Source organism: Cryptomeria japonica, chromosome 8, assembly GCF_030272615.1.
Source record: "Cryptomeria japonica chromosome 8, Sugi_1.0, whole genome shotgun sequence".
NCBI lineage: Eukaryota > Viridiplantae > Streptophyta > Pinopsida > Cupressales > Cupressaceae > Cryptomeria > Cryptomeria japonica.
This window is the reverse complement of record NC_081412.1, coordinates 161,321,905-161,343,139: the sequence shown is the minus strand read 5'-3', so window position 1 is coordinate 161,343,139 and position 21,235 is coordinate 161,321,905. Positions and strand designations below refer to the sequence as shown.

General features: G+C 32.1%; 1 protein-coding gene and 2 long non-coding RNA genes across 4 annotated transcripts; 2 read left to right on the top strand and 1 right to left on the bottom strand.

Moving 5' to 3' along the window:
* The first annotated feature begins 5,651 nt into the window (after nt 1-5,651).
* LOC131044805 (uncharacterized) lies at nt 5,652-6,974 on the top strand. Its single transcript, XR_009105706.2, has 2 exons — nt 5,652-6,283; nt 6,535-6,974. It is a non-coding gene; the product is annotated as an uncharacterized LOC131044805 (long non-coding RNA).
* Nucleotides 6,975-7,898: 924 nt separating this feature from the next.
* Nucleotides 7,899-14,126, bottom strand: LOC131044804 (uncharacterized). 2 transcript variants are annotated; one of them, XM_057978244.2, is made up of 3 exons: nt 13,683-14,126; nt 12,761-13,582; nt 7,899-8,269 (listed from the first exon to the last, which is right to left on the bottom strand). In XM_057978244.2, the coding sequence occupies exons 2-3, from the start codon at nt 13,488-13,490 to the stop codon at nt 8,265-8,267; spliced, it is 735 nt and encodes a 244-aa protein (XP_057834227.2). In that variant the 5' UTR covers nt 13,491-13,582; nt 13,683-14,126; the 3' UTR covers nt 7,899-8,264. The 2 variants fall into 2 exon arrangements, with proteins under 2 accessions (XP_057834227.2, XP_057834226.2); XM_057978243.2 differs by having other exon boundaries at nt 12,761-14,126.
* Nucleotides 14,127-15,064: 938 nt separating this feature from the next.
* Nucleotides 15,065-16,299, top strand: LOC131044803 (uncharacterized). The gene is made up of 2 exons (XR_009105705.2): nt 15,065-15,729; nt 15,972-16,299. It is a non-coding gene; the product is annotated as an uncharacterized LOC131044803 (long non-coding RNA).
* The last annotated feature ends 4,936 nt before the right edge of the window (nt 16,300-21,235 follow it).

Genomic DNA, 21,235 nt, shown 5'->3' with positions numbered 1-21,235 from the left:
TAAAAATAGTTGTAATTTTTTATTTAAATAAAGACATTAATCACTTCAAACAAATAGATGTAAAAAATATATATTATATAATATTTTAATTTATAATATTACTATATATTATTTTAGAATGTTTATTATAAAATATAAATTTATTTGAAAAATGGTAAGATATAATTGTTTTTAATTTATAATATTTTAATATGAATTTTCAAAATAGTTTCTATTTTCCTATATGAATTTAGAAACTTAGTCAATTTATTTTTTAAAATATTTTTAAAAGATTGTCTTAAATATCATTTTAGAAACTTTCATAATTGAAATGCTAAAATATAATTGTTTCTAATTTTTAAAATATTTTAATGTGAATTTTTTAAATTGTTTCTATTTACTATATGAAGTTAGAAACCTAGTCAATTTTATTTATTTTTAATGTTTTTTATAATATTGTTTTAAATATAAATTTATAAACTTGTCATAATATATTATTGAAGAATTTAACATTTATTATTAGTAAAATAATAATTATTGACTGATTATCATTTAATATTAATATAAAATATATTTCTCTATTAAATATGCATTAATTTAGAATCTATTTAAAATATAATATAATTAACAAGATTTTTCATATGAATTTAAAAACTAACTTAAGAAATTTAATATTTTTGCATATATTACTAATTTATCATTATTTTATAATTTTTTATATAATCTATATCTGATATGAATAACGAAAGCACAAGGAATTAAATTTCTTTTGGTGTACCAAAAGAGAGAAGAGTTTGGGTAATTGAATGTTAAATGAATGGTCTCATAATAAGCATTTGAAAGAAACATTTAATGAAATTTTTAAGATCAGTGATGATTCAAAATGAGAAAACATATCAATTTGGGGAAGGGGATAGCATTAATGATGAAGCTGGGAAGGTATACATATTAATCAAGGGAAGGAAAAAGAACAAGTAAAAAGAAAAAACAACCATGATAGTAAGATAATAATGAAATGTAGTTATTGTAAGAAGTATTAGATGTCAGGGCCATCGAATAGAAGATATAGATTTTTTTGACATTTAAGATTTTTTTTCTTTTTAATCCTTCAAATTATAAGATCTAAAGATTAAATCCCTCATTATAAAAAATAAAAATAAAAATCACTCTAAATTTGTTTTCTTTAATTTATTGTTTATAAAAGTTACATCGTTTCAAATTTGTTCATAATTTGAAACTTGATAGTTATTAAAAAAATTGAAAATTATATAAACAATTATGATATAGAATTTTGAATATGATATATAATTTTGAAAGCAACAAAGATATCTTTTACATTTACAACACAAAATGTCTTAAAGATATTAGTTTCCCACAATCCATAATAGTTCTTGTTATAGCTTTTGGATTAGATTGTGTGAATTTATTTGCATCAACGTTTAGAAAGCTCATGAAGTAGAAAAGTAGAAAGTTGCATATCCATGAAGGTATAAAAGGAGATAGGGATAGGAAAAGAGAGGGGAGAAAATCATGCACGCCAACCAAGGAAGAATCCTAGGGGACAAATAAAATAGAAGAAGATATAAAAAGAAAGAAAAAGAAAACTACAAAGTGAAAACAATAGAAAGAAGGAAAAGTAATAAAAGAAGAAGAGATACAACTAAACTAATAAAGAATCAATGAAAAAATAAATAAAAATAATAATAATATAATGAAGATGATAATAATGATAAAGAAGATAATGATGTATGATAATAATAATAATAAAGAAGATAATAACAACAACAACAACATCAACAACAATAAAGATAAATGTTTAGGCTGATTCTTAAAGGTGGATGATGACACGTCTTCTATGGGCCACACTACCTTTGCTCACATTCTAGTTGATATTGACATCTCTTTGCCTCTCCCGAGAGATGTGGTTCTTATGGTTGGTGATCGGCCTTGGACACAACTATTAGAATTTGAGGGTCTTCCCTTCCGCTATTGAAAATGTTTCTCTACGGGCCATCTTGCTTCGGACTGCTCTATATCACGCCACAAAGGTGCTGCTACTTGGTGGAAGGATGCTACTGTTGATCACTTGACCATCTATGCTACTGAATCTGATTTGGATGGTTCCTCTCAGGAGGTTGGGGTGCCTTCTACTACTGTTGATGTTGTTGTCGATTCCACCATTTTGGCTCCTCCTGCCCCGACGGACCCTGTTGCCTTTGATTTACAACTTCTCTCTACACATACTGGTCCTTCTCCCGATGCTCTGCAACAACCTTCTATTCTGCAACTATCTCTTGTTCTGCAACAGTCGATTATTGTCTCGCAACATCCTACTACTAGCTTCATTGATGTTTTACAAGCGAGTTCCTTACTGCTTGGTCATTCTCTTGATGACCTTGATAACAATATCGTCTGGATTGTTGTTTGTCGCAAGCAGAAGGGGAAGTCCTCCCCGCCCCCCCTTGGATCGAGTTTCCACACCCCTTCTTGAGTTGGGTCTATGTTGTTGAAGGTTTTACAAGTTTCCTTTGTTCAAACTTGTTAATCCTGGACTTGCTCCGATGTGCTATCTTTTTGCCTGCGCTCTTTTCTTTCTTTTTTGATAGTCTATGACTATGTTAAGGGTCAACGCCCTAGTTAATGCTGCTTTTTTAATAAAAAACAATAAAGATAAAGATAATAATAAAAAGATAATAATGATAAAAATAATAAAGATAATAATAAAATTAAAGAATAAGAATTATAATTATAATAATAATAATAAAGATAATAATAATACTAATAACAATAATAATAAAGAAAATAAAAATAAAGATTAATAATATAGAAAATGATAATTAAAAGGAAAAAATAAAATTAAGATAATAATAAAATATTAATAAAGATAATAAAGATAATGAAAATAATAATGAAAGAAAAAATGATAAAGAAAGAATAATAAAAATAAAAAGGATAAAATAAAAATAAATAGAAATAAAAGTAAAAACAAAAGAATAAATAAATAAACCAATAATAATAAAAATGTAATAAAAATAACAAAATAAAAGGTAAAATTACAAAAAAACAAAGAAAACCTATAACTTAAGAAAGGAAGAGAAGCGAGAGAACAAAAGAAACAAGAGAAAGACAAAGCGTTAAGGAGAACAGGGGCAAACCCGACCAAGCTAGGGATATCAATGTTGACCTCCAAGGAAGGATAACAAGGGCTGCCAAGAAGGATTGAGACTCCACCCTTCATCTTGATTGAGGTTGGCTGGGTGGTTTCTTATTTCAATGGTTATCTTAAGCTTATGCTTGAAAAAGTTGTCCTCCTTAGATAAAATTCAAGCACTCTCTAAGCAAATGTGGTGTTTGGTTGGCAAGGGTAGACTTAAGGACCCAGTCATGCCAGATGTCAGCACTATGCTCTCTCAGTCTAGTGCTGAAGGATCTACCTATCTCACCAATGTAGGGAGCACCGCAAGAGCAAACAATCTTGTAGACTCCAGAGGCTAAAAAGACAAAATGTCTTATCTTTACACAACCAATAAGTTTGTTTGTTTGTTGCAAAGATGATTTTTTTTATTATTTATCATGGTAAGGTCACTACAACAAATAATATTTGTTAGTCCTTTGATTAGTTATTGTCAATTATACTTTCAACCATGTTGCAACTTCCCTATCATGATAAAGTAATTACAACAATTAAAATTTATTTATCTTTAATTGGTTATTATCAATTGTACTTTCAACCATGTTGCAATGATAGAGACTAGTCACTACATGACTCTTATTTCCTATTACTATTCTTTCTTCTTTATAACTACTCGAGTGGTGTTTTAATAGATTTGAATGTATTAATGATTAATAGTTATTTGTCAATTGACACTAGCAATCACACTAAAATGTTGTTATCAATTGTACTTTCAACCAGGTTGCAATGATAGAGACTAGTCACTAGATGACTCTTATTTCCTAATACTATTCTTTCTTCTTTATAACCACTCGAGTGGTGTTTTAATAGATTTAAATGCATCAATGATTAATAGTTAATTGTGAATAGACACTAGCAATCACACTAAAATGTGTAATGAGCATGTCCACATACTACAACAATTAAATTTGTTAGTTATTTAATTAGTTCTTGTCAATTATACTTTCAACCATGTTGCAACTTCTCTAACATGGTAAAGTAATTACAACAATAATATTTGTGTATCTTTAATTGGTTATTATCAATTGTACTTTCAACCATGTTGCAATTATAGAGACTAGTCACTACATGACCCTTATTTCCTTTTCAGGTATTATTTCTTTTTTATAACTACTTGAGTGGTGTTTTGATAGATTTGAATGTATTAATGATTAATAGTTATTTGTGAATAGACACTAGCAATCACACTAAAATTTGTAATGGGCATGTCCATATCATTGCATAAATAAATATGTTTTTATTTTTATTTTGAAATGGATTGATATGTTTTATTGGGAGTCCTTTTTTAATGGATATAAGGTTTTATTATGTTATTTTATAAGAGAAATAACATACATTGTATTCACTTGATGTTTCTTACCCTTTGGTGGATGAAGCTCCTACATCCTTATTGATGGATCATGTTGTTATACACACTCCTATTGTGTTGGCTTCCCCCAAGGTTGAAGCAACTTTTTCTATTCCATCAACCCCTTAAAAAACATTGAAATTGTTATAGGCTTCTCTACTACCATCTAGCCTCTTTACCTAGGTGTTGGATAAGGGAGGAGGTCAGGTTGAATGGGGAGGAGGGGGGAGATGAGAGGGAGTAGTGGCGAGGTGGGAGATACTTGTTGCCCATTATATGAGCAGTTGGAGTCTTTTAAGCGCCTCTATAGTTCTATTGTCGAGCTCAACAACTCTAAAATGGATTTATGATTTCTTTTGGCCTTTTTGGCCATAACATTTTCTTGGCATATGATTCTTTTGGGCAATTGGCCTAGCATTCCCCATAAGTTCAATTAGATTTGGTATGCTTTCAAGATAGAGATTCTCTTTAGCATTTGGAAAGATCAAAATTTTGCAATTTTTTCTTGTCATTATATTGACTAGAATGTTTCATTTTTTTCTAAAGCAATTATTTGTTCTAGTGTGTTATTATATATCCAGGTGCAAGCCAAGAATGTTTCTCTAAAGGTGGCTCACCTTCAAGAATTGCTCAACCATTGGGAAAATGCCCCTTCTACGCGTCGAAGAGATGGGAGTCTCTTAGCTCGTGGAAATCAAGTTGCTTGGCCCCAGGTTTCTCCCTCGATTGGCCGAAGGAATTATGGTCACAAGAGTACATCATGGCTTGTTAGGCACTAACGCTCGACCTTGCAAACCACTAGCATGCTCTTAGGTAGCCTTCTAATGGTGCTCCTTGGTTGCCTTATAATAGAACTCTTGGATGATCTCATTCATTCCTTAATTCTTCACTCTGAAATCTTAAAATTTAAGAGAGACCATGTTATAAAAACTTTGAGATACTAAAATTTAAGAGATACCATGTTATAAAAAGTCAAGCTATTGAAATTGAAAAGACTAAAAATTATTTTATTACTTAATTTTATAATAAAAAATTAAGTTAATTTTACACATTTTTTATTTTTTATTACAAAACAAGAATGATCGGTAACCCAACAAAAACCAAATACAGCCAATTGAAAAGAACAATAATATTGAATTTGTAACACCAAATCCCATTGGTAATCTTGAAGAAGAACCCATCATTGTTGACTGCCATAGTTGCTGTCTGAGCTTTAAATATTGGAGAAAATCGGGCTTTTACCTGAAAGCGTTTGTATTGTTGAGGTCACAGAATATTTCCCTGTGTACGATTTGGTTGGATTTAGCTGGGAATGTAGACCTGCACATGGCCACAGCTTTGAAGCCGGTTCCTTCTCACATAAGGGAAGTTGACTGGCATTTTCTGGTAAATTTCTTCTTAAGAGATAAGAAAAGCCAAAAGCTTCATACGCGTTGAATGAAATTTGACGGAATTTTCATGGTTGGAAGTTTCTGCCTGTTGCCGGCTTTCGAAAATTTCGCCACTCAGCGTGCTTATTTCGAGTCCTTTAAAGTTCCTGCCGCTAGCCAAACCCTCGCATCGCTTCATTTTCTGCGGAAAAACGGAAATTTGTGAAGGAATTATCTGTGTGAAGGATTGTAGTTTAGAAGTTTGAAGTTTTGGTAAGATGTCGAATAGGGCTTTCATTTGCTATGTTATGGCGGTGGTCTTGAGCATGATTGCTGTTATGGGAGTGAATGCTCAGGATGTTTCATCCCCTGCTCCTGCCCCAACCAGCGATGGTAAGTAAACCCTAATTTTGGTGCTTACCTTTTCTCTGTTTTCAATGTCAGATTAGCATAGCACATCTGGTATTGCCTTGTTTAATTAAGGGCTGATTCAGGATCTTTCCAGAGGATTGAAGTCTTTGCTATAAATAAAATTTAGATTTGTGATGAATTCTTTGTGAAACAATTAACCTTGCTACCTGACCTTGTTTTCTTGAATTTTATAATTTATTTGTACTGATTTTTAATGCTGTAATTAAATGCAGGGAACGCCATAGACCAAGGAATCGCCTGCATTCTCATGATTTTGGCCCTGCTTCTCACCTATTTCTTGCACTGATTACACATTTAGACTTTCTTCTGCTCATACACATTTGGTTTTTCTTATCGAATTAGGGTTTCTAAATTTTGTTAAAGTATCCAGGGGGCAAGATGGCCCCTGCTGTAAATCAAGTGCTGCAAAGATCGACTTCCAATTCGTTATCCATTATCTATGCTTACCTGGGCACGATTATACAACAGCAAATTTTCATTAAGATTATTTGTATATGAGAAACAGTTTCTTTTAGTAAAATCATTCAAGTTGTCTAATCTAGTGAAAATTTTCAGTTTAGGCTGCTATACAATGGTGATTTACATTTAGAGTGAAATATCTCGTGAATTTAAAAGATGTTTTCAAGTGTTAATTTATAAATTTTATCCCTCAGCAATTGTTGTAAGACTACAACCCTGTACTATCCTCAGATTTTTTAGCTGGAGAGGCGCTCCCTCTGAAATATTTCTATTTAGAAATTATTGTTATTCTCTAGCTAGAGAGAACCGCCTGGGAACAACAAACCTAAGGTTAAGATAGATTTTAGTTGGAGTAAACTTATAATTAATTTAATAATAAAATGAATGTTATCTGTTGAGTGTTGTATCTTTCTTTTATTCTCATTTTCAGTTCCATTCCAAGGTTTTATTTTTCTTATAAATCATGCATTTTTGGTCAATTAAATATATTAATAGGGTTGTAGTACAATTGATTGAATTCAATTGAAAGAAAAAAAGAAAGAAACAATTTTGACGTCTACCAGGTCAAGAATAGTCTATAGGACAGATATAGTATGTTCTTCAATAATGCCATCTACTAATGTTCAAAATATGATATTAAAAATGAAACCAGGGTCGTTCCTTAAATGAATTTGAGATTAGGAATACTTTGAGATGAGGAATACTTAAGTCTCAGTCAAAAAGATATCAGCATAGACTCATGCTCTCAATTAAATAATAAAATAAACTTAAACCATAAGAAATCTTTATATGTATGAAATATAATTATTATAAATAATAGAATAATTATTGATGATTAATAAAACATCTTTATAAATTATTATTTATTAATAGATTTAAATCCAATCATTAAGTTCAACATGGAAAAGTTTAAAAAAATTATTAATGGCTACTAACAAAACATTTGCTGACTATAAAACAGTGAGAATTATGATAGGAGAAAGATTTTGGAATGGTTATTCACTCAAATATTATGAAAAACGCCTTTTCATCTCAAACACAGATATAAAAGAAAAACGAGAATTTGATTTTCACTTTGTAGGTATTACAGAAGATACAAAACATGGCACACCCTTCATATAAAACCTAACTACTTTTTAACATTCAGGAGAAACTCATATAAAATTTGGAGTATATTTGGAGAGTCTTCTATTCTGTATTACATGTTAAAACGAAAGGGCCACAACTTCCAAAACCAACATATTCAAGCCATTTATAACCATAAAACAGCTTCAAACTTCCATCTTCTATGCACTGCAAATTCGACCATCTTCTTTAGAAACTCATATAAAATTTGGAGTATATTTGGAGAGTCTTCTATTCTGTATTACATGTTAAAACGAAAGGGCCACAACTTCCAAAACCAACATATTCAAGCCATTTATAACCATAAAACAGCTTCAAACTTCCATCTTCTATGCACTGCAAATTCGACCATCTTCTTTTAACCTTGCAGGTTTACAACCACAACTGAATTTAGAATTCTAATTTGATTTAATTTAATAAACAAGATTACATATTTGATCATGAACAAGCTTAACCTACCTCACAGACGTCTCCAAAAATAATCCGTCAGCAAATCAGATTGCCAAATCTTACCCACAAAAAAAGCCAAAATGTATTTTCTTGAAGAAAAAAGTGAATGTGACACACTACAATATAAAGTACTAAGATGATGTAAAAGAAAAAAACATGGGCTTTATTAGGAATGCTCTGGACAATTTTGGCTGGAATACATTTTAAGAGAATCAAGTGCATATCTTGCCATAGTGGATATTTTGTATTATTTGATCATAATCTAAATAAAGAAATTTATATAGTTTTGGTTTGAATACACCTTAAAGAAATCAAATGGATATTTCACAATAGTTGATATTTTGTATTATTAGACCATAATTTAAAAAAAGAAATTTTTTCAAGTTTGTCTTGAATAAATCTTAAAGGAATCAAGTAGATACCTCTCAATAGTGGATATTTGTATTATTTGACCCTAGTCTAAACAAAGTAATGTGTTTATGCTTTGCATGTGAACATATACTTTTATAAGATGTTATTTGAGATTTATTACTATTCACAAATATTAAATATTAATTTTATTTTATTTTAAATTATACAAACACACATATAAAATTATCTTTTAGAATTATAATATGAATTTTTTCTTTTTCACACAATCTAATAAATTGCTTTGCTATGTGTTTCATGTAGTATGTTTTTTAATTGATTATTGTAATTTTTTAATCATGTTGCAACATCTCTATTAGTCTTTGATTGATTATTAGCAACTATAATTTCAATCATGTTAAAATGACATCTCTTTGTGACCTTTGTTTCTCTTATCATATTCTTTCTTCTTTATAATGGTTGAGCGATATTTTAATAGATTTGAAAGTATTAAAGATTAATACTAACTTGTGAATGGACACTAGCAATCACATGCAAATGTGAAATGCATGTGCCCATATTAATATGTATAGATGAATGTGTTTCATTTATTTATTTATTTTGAAGTAGATTGATATAAGACTTATTGAGTCTTTTTTCAATGAATAAGGTTCTATCAGATTACTTTATAAAAGTTATAATGCACACCATCTTCACAAAACATATAGGGTTAAATGGAATCACATCTTGAAGTCTAGGTGAAGCAAAAGTCTACAACGTGAATATCATATACAAGTTTTCAAATGAAAATAATTATAGACAGTCTATGTTCATGATATGAAGCAAAAGTCTACAACATGAATATCATAGACAAGTTTTCAAATGAAAATAAATATAGACAATCTATTTCATGATGTCACTAGTGCAAGGTAGGTCCCATAGAACCAAATATATTTACATGCAAGCAATTATGAGCTATAAGTAGGAGGTATTTTCCAAAGTAAGTCAAATTATGATATTGCTATGAGGATTCAACTGTGTAGTTTTCGAGGAACCATGTTTCATGAGTATAAGAATATGAGCTAGATTAAAATGAGCATGTTAATTATTTTCCACCAAATTGATAGGTATAAGAATATTCAAACAAATTTGATGAAACTACAACCTAAAAAATAATTTGACTGTGTGAGTTTGCATCTAGTTAATGAAATAAATCTATTCAACTTTGTTGAGCACACCTCCATTTAGGTATCTACCATTGCAGTTGGTGGATGGTTGGAAAAAAAATGGATAATATTATGGGAAGTTAATTTAAATGATAGGTAAAAGGAATAAAATAAAGTAGTTGATAAATCATAAAAGTTGAAATCAAATATTTCACATTACTTATGGCATCAACTTTACCCCCCAAAAAATAGTTTATGATTTTAATTGTGGTATGAATAGAAAATTAGACAACATTTTCCCACTACATTAAACCAAATGTGAAGGTATTTAAACTTATGAACACAGATGGGTGTGAAAGGCTTCTTAGGAGCACACAAAATGTGTTTTAGATTATTTAGTGATTGTTGATAATGAGGTCCCCACCCCTTACATTATGTGGGGACACCACTCTATGTAGTACTCTCCAAGTGGACAATACCTCTCCAAGTGACAATAGCACTTAACTTTCAATTCTCCTACTTGTATTACTTCAACTTGAACATTGCACCTCCTATCCCCTCATGTAGGTCAACCACTCCTTATCAAAAACTCCTTCCTATGTTCCTCCAACTTGAATGTTGATTTCTTCCAATCCTCTAGTATGCTCTTTTGGCTTGAACAACTCAAGTCATATCTCCTATTGCACGACATCCTCTTTCAACATGTTCCTCTAGCTTGAATGCTTCATCATTGATCTCCTAGTGGTCAACAAATCATTTCTCCTTCGTTTATTCCTCCAACATGTACCTTTCTCCTTCGTTTATTCCTCCAACATGTACCACCAACATTCACTCTATCAATCAATTAAAGTGATAGTACTACTTTAGCACACCTATTGGCACTAAGAAGTCACTTGGGTGATTTGAACCTTTGTCTCCACATGAGAACCAAGTGATCCTACCACTTGATCACAACCCCTTCAATTATACCCACAAAGTGCTGTAGCCCAAGTTGATTTGTTTTATATTTGAGAACACCTCGCTTTATCTACAAAAGGTAAACTAGAGGTTGGAAAAACTATTCCATTTAATAAGAGAAGATGAGTGGATGTATTTCATCAACTACCTAGTTGGCATCTTTATCGACACGCGGATCTAATGTGGTCTTGTTGATGTGCCTAGGTCACACTAGATATTTGCTCAACCAAGTGTGTGATGTATGCATGGCCATTTTAGGTAAAGATGAAGCAAAAATGGAATATTATATCATTCATGGTGCATCAAATTTTAAACACAAAAACAACAATCAAGAGGAAGCAAAAGGTGTTTATAATGAAGTAAGCCTTTACTCACAAAACCAATAAAAAAACTATTATGCATTCTACACATAGTTTTGTGTAACCATTCTAGTTGGTTGCACAACCACTCTTGGTGGCACCAAACAATGTTGTGGGCCAGCCCATGATGAGTTTTGGATAAAAATTAATGGTGAAAATTGTATACCCATGTCATTTTCCATTTATTTTTGCACCTATTTTGGAGAAAGTGATTTGATAAATATACATATTGACAAATGACATAGAATTTGATGAAAATTCAAGAGCCTTACCCTATTATGCTATTCACACATATCCCTTACCCCATTGTTATCCATGTTGTATTTCCCTATACACCTGCCCTAATACATCACTATGTTTACATACTTCCAGACAATTGCCTTAAATATGATGTGCATTTGTCTATGCACATGTTACCCACTTTGATTTGACATCTTTCATGTTCCAAGACAAGCTTGCTATCATAAGGACATCCTCTCACCCAGGGCCAACTATACACAAATTTGCTCAATGTATTGCTATGTCATGCATTCATTTATTCATATCCTGATCTTATGACCTTATGAATATATCCTTGACATTTCAACTTAAAGTTTGTATTCACATTTCAATTGGAGTACTAAAAGGAGTCTAGTTCTACATGAGCATGCTTAGGAGCATTCGCAAGATTGAAGAGTGTTGTCTTCAATTGTTCCTCTTTGTTTTTTATGGGTTGACTTAAGAGAACATGTTCCTTTGGGACATATCAATAGCTCCATCTAGCTACTTTCAAGTACCACAAGCTACAAGATATCTAAAGGGAAGAAAATACAAAGGCATGTCAAACAAAGTAAATAAGATAAGATAAGTTCATAGATACATGTTTGAGCAAGGGCTTACAAATTTCAAGAAAAATTGTTTACCACTGATTCAGTATTGCCCTTGGATGCCCTTTCTAATAGAAAAAATATATTCAACATATAATAAAGTAGTTTTTTTTTCACAAGAAACATAATTTTTTAATGATAAATTATATAGTATAAAGTTATGCACCATTGTTAATGCCTTATTTTTACTCCATATTAAAAATAAAACAATTTAAATGAGAGCAATACTCAGAGTCAAGCTAGAAAATTAGGCTTCAAAGATTTACGAGGCAAAATGCAAGACCAAAAAAACAAAACATAAAGGTCGGGAATGTCCACAAATTACCAAATAGGTGAAAAAGTTTGTGAATGTACATACTACAGAAAGCTTAGAATGGACAAAAGAAGATGTCTCCAGAGGGATAAAAAAAAAATATATAAAACATAAAGAAAATTGTTGACCTGTATACTGGAGGATATAGAAAATAGCTAGCCAAAATATTTCAACTTGTTTATGCCCATTCAGCAGTAACATCAAAGAATCAGTCACACAGCCAATTTGAGAATACATATTCTAGTGCTATACAACCAGAAACAATTGACTTAGTATAAAAGGCCTATGGAAAAGACTAGTGATCAAATTTCAAAAACCTACATTTCAGATCAGAACACCTGATATCAGGTGGCACAAGTTCAATAATATTAAAACAGCATAGAACAAGAACTTACCCCATATATCTGTCAATAATGTTGTGTCTAGGTACTGGCCCAAAACCCTGGTCAGCTGGGGATCCTTGCCAGATTCTATTACACTGCAGGGCACCGAAAATTGCTCTGTTCTGTTTGCCAATTCTCCATTCTGATTGCCAACACTGCCTATTTCACAAGTATCCCCAGCTTCCATTCCACTCAATTCCAATACATTAGAAAAATCCTCTGCATTGAATCCACAGGCCATGCCACAGACCAAATCATCTTTTGGCCCTCTGCCATGATCAATTTGAGGATCCCCAAAATGGCTACGAAGGCTTCTAGCCTCATCGTTCAGCATCCCTTTATAGTAAATGTGATCTAATTCTGAAACCCTAGATTTAAACGGCTGAATTTTCTGCTCCATTAATTTTTCCAAATGGGCCACATTAAAGCTAGCCTCATCTTTCAGTACTCCTTCACTGTACATATGATTTAATCCTGGAACCTTAGATTTAAATGGCTGAATTTTCTGCTTCATAGATTTTTTCCAATGAGCCACATTAAAGCTAGCCTCATCTTTCAGCACCCGTCCATTGTACATATGATTTAATCCTGTAATCTTAGATTTTAACGGCTGAATTTTCAGCTCCCTAAATTTTACCCAATTGGCCACATTGAAGCTAGCCTCATCGTTCAGCGCCCCTTCTTGATACATATGATTTAATCCTGAAACCTTAGATTTGAACGGCTGAATTTTCTGCTCCATTAATTTTTCCCAATGGCCCGGCCGCACTGAAGTTCCTCTGGGGCTTGGTACACTTATCAGCCTCCTTGCTCTGAGCTCCGCTTTCTTTTGCGCTTTCACCATTCAAAATTTACAAATATTTTTATTAGGGTTTTCTTGATCCTTATTCAGATTTCTTTCTAAGTTCAACACTGCATTTGAATCTAAATTTACCTCGGCGCCCAATCTTATCCGTTTCGCAAGTTCAGGCAGGGGAAATTCCGCGGCTAAAAGCTACTGATATTTTCGATTTTGTTGCCGTCAAGCCCTGCACCTTCTTGCGACTTCCATGGCTCAAATTCATTAATATTCTGTTTTTATTTTCCCATCACGTTTCTCTTGAATTTGAAGTGAAGCAAATAAATTTACAATAAGAATTCAAAATGTATATTTTGTTGTACAATTCCTGTAATAATTTTGGAAGCCGCCATTAATTTTGTTGATGTGGAAGCAAGTGTGTGTCATGATTTGCTTAACCCTCACTATCCTTTCCATAAGATATAATTATATCTACCTGATGAATCCATGCTGAAACCTCTTTGATTAAAAATACGGGATGTCTGAGTTCTTCTTCTTAACCGACATCATTTTTCGAGGCTAAGTTTGCGAGAATTTGGACTGTATGCTACAAGGAATGATATAGCGCTGATCATGTATAGTTGTATAGATGTCTTTTCACAGATTTTTAAATGAAATTCAGTTTAGATTTTAAATTATTTCAATTTACACAATATTTAAAATTCCACATGAATCTGAGGTAATAATTTTGTGATGATGTAGTGCCTGTATAAAATTGATGTAGGTTATCTATTTGTAATTCTTTTTAAAAGAATGTGACAGATACTCTTATTTATTTATGATTAAGGTTTGTATAATTGATCACATCAATATGTTTAGTGGAATGTAGTCTTAAAATAAAAGTTTTAAAATTTGGTTAAATTTTTATCAAGAAATCTCTTGTAATCTAACATTAAAATATCATTTATTAGTTTTATAGGATATTTATGTATCTATTGGATCTTGATAAATTATCTTTGAAAATTTTAGAAATTTGTATACATCTTTAGAGTTTCAATATTTATATAATTTAAACAAAATTATTTATTTTTTCTCTTATTCTACTTGTTCTCTCATCCATGCGTTGGTCTTTCCTAACACATTACAATGAAATTGAAGCTGTAATTCCAAGAACATGTGCAAAAAAACAAAATAGCAACAATTTAAATTTATGAACCTACAAAATCTATAATCTCAAAGTAAAATTTTGACACCTATTCATAAAAAAGGTTATTAATTTTAGATCTCCCTCAACTAGAAGTCCATAAAATGGACCTTACTAGTTTTACATTGCGCTCCTATTACAGCAAAAGAGGTTTTAGTGTGAGGAAGTGATGGGCCATGAACATTCCTTCATTCTTCACTTGAGCATCTTAAAATTTAAAAGATATTGAATTAGAAAAAATCAGACTCGTCCTTGCTGGATTGCTGTGCTCACACAGATCTGAACCTCCATCAAAATATATATAATTAAATTTATGAAAAAGATAAAACTAATTTTATACACCTCAGCGATTCAAAAGAACAATAATATTGAATTTGTAACACCTAATCCTATAGGTAATCTTGCAGAAGAATTCATCCTTGCTGACTGCCATAGTTGCTGTCTGAGGTTTAAATATTGGAGAAAATTGGGCATTTGCCTGGATGCGTTTGTGTTGGTGTTGTCACATAAGATTTCCCTGTGTGCGAGTTGGTTGGATTTAGCTGGAAATATAGATCTTCACATGGCAACAGCTTTGAAGCCGCCTCCTTCTCACGTAAGGGAAGTTGACTGGCATTTGCTAGTAACTTTCTTCTTAAGAGATAAGAAAAGCCAAAAGCTTCATACGCGTTGAATGAAATTTGACGGAATTTTCATGGTTGGAAGTTTCTGCCTGTTGCCGGCTTTCGAAAATTTCGTCACTCCGCGTGCTCATTTCGAGTCCTTTAAAGTTCCTGCCACTAGCCAAACCCTCGCATCGCTTCATCTTCTGCGGAAAAACGGAAATTTGTGAAGGAATTTTCTGTCTGAAGGATTGTAGTTTAGAAGTTTTAGGTTTTGGTAAGATGTCGAATAGGGTTTTCATTAGTTCCGTTATGGCGGTGCTGTTGAGCATGATTGCTGTTATGGGGGTGAATGCTCAGGATGTTTCATCCCCTGCTCCTACCCCAACCAGCGATGGTAAGTAAACCCTAATTTTGGTGCTTATCTTTCTCTATTTTCAATGTCAGATTAGCGCAGCAGATCTGGTATCGTCCTGTTTAATTAAGGACTGATTTAGCATCCTTTTAGAGGATTGAAGCCTTTGAAATAAAATTTAGGTTTATGATGGATTCTTTGTGAAAAAATTAACCTGCTTGACCTTGTTTTCTCAATTTTAATAATTTATTTGTACTGATTTTTAATGCTGTAATTAAATACAGGGAACGCCATAGACCAAGGAATTGCCTGCGTTCTCATGATGGTGGCCCTGCTTCTCACCTATTTCCTGCACTGATTACACATTTAGACTTTCTTCTGATCATACACAGATTTGGTTTTACTTATCGAATTAGGGTTTCTAAATTTTTTGAAAGTATCCAGGGGGCAAGATTGCCCCTGCTGTAAATCAAGTGCTGCAAAGATCGATCTGCAATTCTTTATTCATTATCCATGCTTACCCAGGCATGATTGTACAATAGCGATTTTTTTTCAAGATTATTTGTATATGAGAAACAGTTTGTTTTGGTAAAATCATTCAGGGTTGTCTAATCTAGTGAAAATCTGCTATAAATTGGTGAGTTACATTTACAGTGAAATGCCTCGAGAATTTAAAAGATTTGTAGAATTTTAATTGAAGAGAATTTCAGAGATTTAAGAAGCATACAGGTTTTATTGTTTTGCAATTGTTGTAAAACTACAATCCTGCACTAATCCTGTCACTGCCTCTGAAATATTACTACTTCGAAAACATTGTTATTCTCTAATTAGAGAAAGCCGCCTGGAACAGCATACTCAGGTTAAATGAATGAATTTAGAAAGGAAGTTGAGGGACCTGGGGTGCTCTGTTTCCTCCCCTACCAGAAATTAAATGAATGAATGTTTTCTGTGAGTGTTTGGTATCTTTCTTCGCCGGCCATTTTCAACTTTTAATGTTAAAATAAACTAGGCATCTATATTTGGGTTATAGGTTGGTTGATTAAATATAGTAATAAAATCAAGGAGTAGTAGTTCAATTAGTTGAGTTCAATTGATGAGATGATGGTATGTTACTTGATGACAGCATCCATCAAAGTTCAAAATCCAAAAGGTGATATAAGCAATGAGGTCAGGTTCTTGTTTTGGATAACTTTGGCAGAATATTAATTAGAGAGAGAAGATTTCCACAGTCCATACTAAATTTATATATATGTTTTTGGATTCAGTATGATGATGAATCACAAAGTGTGATTTGAAACGTTGATACAAAAAAGTTCTACAAAGCTGAATCCAAAAGCATATATGAATTTGGCAGAATAATTACCCTCAGTCAAAAAACAACTCAATCATGAGCTAATCTTTAGTTCATTTTGCTAAGACCCCTACTCTCCTTACGTTTTACAATAATAAATTGATTTTTTATTATTATTTATATTAATTTTGTTATCAAGTAAATTTTCAATATGAATTAAAAAAATAAAATATAATTCCTAATAGATCATAGTTCAAGATTAATTGTCATGACTTTTTAGTTTTTTATGTATATTAATTAAATAAAATAAATTTTATATGATAATATCTTTATAAAAAACATCAATAAAACTAATTAATCTAAATATTTAACACCAAACTACTGCCAGAAAAAATGAATGATTAATCCGGTTGCCCTCATTGTGATGTGTTTTAATTGACAAATTTTTAAAAATTACATTATTAATCGGTACCTTTCACAAACATTATTTGTTTTAGATTTCCTAAAAATCTCGTCTAAATGGTTGTCACGAACATTATTTGTTTTAGATTTCCCAGTTGTATTGGCCAATCAGGGTACAAAAAAATAATTTTTATAATATGTAAACTTAAAAATTGCACAAGTAACTTTAGAAAATAAAAATAAAACCTTGTTTGTAATTGGTTCAAATTAATTTTTTTTAAACTAGTTAACTGTTAAAAAGAAAAACTCATTACAATAGTATTTGCCTAACGACAAGTAGTAATAATGATGTAAGAATCATGACAACATAAATAATTTGGAATGATTATTTACTCACATTTTAAAAAAAACACCTCATTTTTAACAAAGAGTTGTAAAAGGAAAACAAGATTTATGCATTATAGATGTTTTATTTAGTAGACATATGTTTAGATCAAAAAACCAAGATAAAACATGGCACACCAACCTTCTTCCAACAACCCAGATCAAATCTTTGGTGTTTATAAGGGTGATCTTATTGTATTTTTCAAGCATAATTATTTTTGGGGATATGATACAACATCCCTCATTATTTGTTGCACATGTATCCTTTTTTGACATTCCTTCCTCTAGATTGTGATTTTGTGTTAGATTGTGTGGGCTTCTTTGTAGTTCATTCAATGCTCATCTAAACACATTTGCTCATCTAAACACATTTGCACTACTCTAGATGACTTAACAACTAGAGTTTACAAATTGGCTTGCCATGTTTCTCTTTTTGGCTCCCTCTTTCTAAATCAATGGAAGTTTGTTGTATATTGTAGAGGTTCTTCTTTATGTTTTCTTCATAGGAGCTCAACATCTCTGCACATCTACTTTGTCAAATAGGTTCTCCATGCCTTTGGATCAAACAATTGTAAATATTTACCTTTTCTCACATCTTTCATACTATGCAAACCTTCTTGCTTTATGAATGTATGATTGTTCCATTTTGTACATGTATGTTGTGTGGAAATTCATTTTTGAGAGATATCTATGGGTTCTTTTTCCATCTCAACACTTGCCAGTCTACCTTCACATTTGTGCCTATCTTCAGAAGCCTTGGAACATAGGATTGTGTAAGTATTGTTGGCATTTTTATTATCTTGTAGTTTGTAGCTGCATCACCACCCTTTTTTGTTCCATGCATTCCTTCTTACCCCTTTCCCTAGAAATTACTAGAATAAGAGTAGTTTGTAGGTTTATTTAATGTTGGGTTGAACCAATATTACAACATCTAGGTTAAAAAGGAAACTGACCTTTTCTAGAGGTTTGATCTCATCTGTAAGTTCTCAAATCTTGATAGTATCCCCATGTTTAAATAGAATGTTAAACAATAGGTTTGATTCTAATTGACAAACTATGTTAATCTAGCTATTGTGAACCCATCTAGAGCTCTTGTTCGAATACAAAATAACTTGGCTAAGGAAAATAAGTGGTCCTATTTATGTATTCAATCCCATAATCAAAACACATGTTAAAATGGAGTCCTCGGGCAAGCTTTAGTGTCACAAGATCCTCTAGCATCTTTGGCATTGTAGGTTGGGTGGTGCCAAGGAGGGATTCTTGCTCAATAAAAAATCTTTAATGGTTTTATACTATTGAACTTCGATGAATATGAGGTCTTTGGCAATGGTAGAGTGCACTGGGAGTTCATTCTTTTGAATCAAAATTCGACTGATTTTTATGATATGGGGAAACCTGATTTCCTATATGATGATGAGGTCAATGAGGACTCTAGTCAGATGATGCTTGGAGAACTTTGGATGGGGAGGAATGTGTATGCAACATGGAGGAACTAGTTGGACTATCTCATCGAGTTGATTACTTATATCATGCTTTAGCCTATGATGAGAAGGATGAATAATTTTTTTCTTCTTTAATGTCTCACCTTTTGTTGTTCTAATTTTAGAGCCTAAGGTTGAAAGTGCTGGCATTATAACAGACAATAAGAGATTAATGGCATTTCAATTAGGATATTGAGAAGGTTGTTGATAATTATGGATATAACTGATTAAGGATGTTTACTGTCTTCACAATATTATTTTGTTATTGATGTCAAGAAAATTGATTTTCTGATTTAGTATGATGTTGCCATATCTTAAGAAGTATGTTTTGAATAGAATAAAGATGTCGGTAAAAGACATAGAAAGAATGTGATGAATAAGGGGAGGAATAAGTTATTCAATGGGAAACTATTATCGAGTTAGACAATGATGAGATCATGTTGTTTAGATTGTTCTGATATCCTACATATGCTATTGTTTGTAAGGTTAATACTATACTATGTTACCGAGCAAGGAACCTAGTCGGTAAACCCTAAGGTTAACGCTATCGGCTAGAAGGTGGAATGTCTACCGAGTGAAGTTTAGTATTTACCGAGTTGCAACTGAGTAATAACAGAATGCATTGGATGAATACATGTGTTATTAAATGATGGAAGCTGATGAGCTGGTTATGATTAAATGATTGATACAACGTGTATGAAGGTTGTTAAGGATCTATGGCAATGGAAGATCGGCAGGAAGATCTACAACTCAGATTGAACCGTAATACCCTAGCACAAGTTCCAAAAAATGTATGCAAGTTCCAAGGCGAGGTAAAACGTTTTCAGATCGAAGGATACATTGAACCTGGTCAAGATTGAAGATCTGATGGCTATGATTGATCATGGGAAATGTGATCAAAGAGATTAAGCTGCAAATTGTTTATAAATAAGGAACTGTTGACAAACAATGTATGCGGGCAAGTGTAAGCACAAGGATGCTACATAGTGATTACCGAGCACAGAAGCTTGAAGAACTGTTTGAATAACAGAGTAAGGAGCCTAGCATAGGGACAAGATAAGTCTTATGACTAGACTGTATTGAGAAAATAAGAATTTGCTTTAGCATTTTAGATGCAAAGTTGCAGACATACTCATTACTATTATTTATTTTTAAGTGACAGAAAATCTCTTAATCAAGTGGACTTAACAGTCTTATTTGTAAATCCTCTAGCAAGGTGACATTCTGATTGAGTGTTTGAAACCCTTTAACAAGGTCACCTCTAACAAGGTGAAGATCCTAATAGATCTGAGGGAAATCCCTTAACCGGGTCACATCTAGCAATGTGTTTGTAATCTTTAACAGGATTTGCTTTTAACCGAGCATACTCTAGAAGAGTATATTTCTTAGTGGGTCTAAAATCCCACAGTGGTTTTTCCTATTTGGGTTTCCACGTTAAATCTGGTGTTATGAGTGTTGTTATGATTATGTGTTCTTAAGTTTGCATGTTTTACAGTTTTGGTTACATATATCTGTTAAAGCTACCGAGGTTGAATCTGTTGAATATATTGAAGATTAAGTTTGTATGATTCACCCCCCCCTCTCATCTTACTAGCAATTGGCATCAGAGCTAACAATTGGTATCAGAGCTTTGGACTCCGAAAGAAAATTTTAAAGGTACTTGAGGAAAAGATCCAAAGATGTATAAGAGGGATGCACCGAAGCTGAACAAGTCAAGTTTCTCTACATGGCAGAAAAGGATGAAGCCGCACCTATCAGGAATTGGAGAATATGTTGTATATTATCTGGAGAATGATTTCATTACACCTAGCACCTATCCATTGACAATGGAAGAGATAAAGGCTAAGCAAGAACATATTCAAGCAATGATTGAAATAACATCTGCATTGACCGACTCATAGTTTAATGATCTAGAAGGCTGCAATGATGCCAAGGCAATGTGGGACAAGCTCATATCTGTGTATGGTGGTGATGAACATGTTCAAAGAGA

Coding starts and splice junctions, on each gene's coding strand:
- LOC131044804 (XM_057978243.2), bottom strand. CDS start 13,592: ATGGTGAAAGCGCAAAAGAAAGCGGAGCTCAGAGCAAGGAGGCTGATA.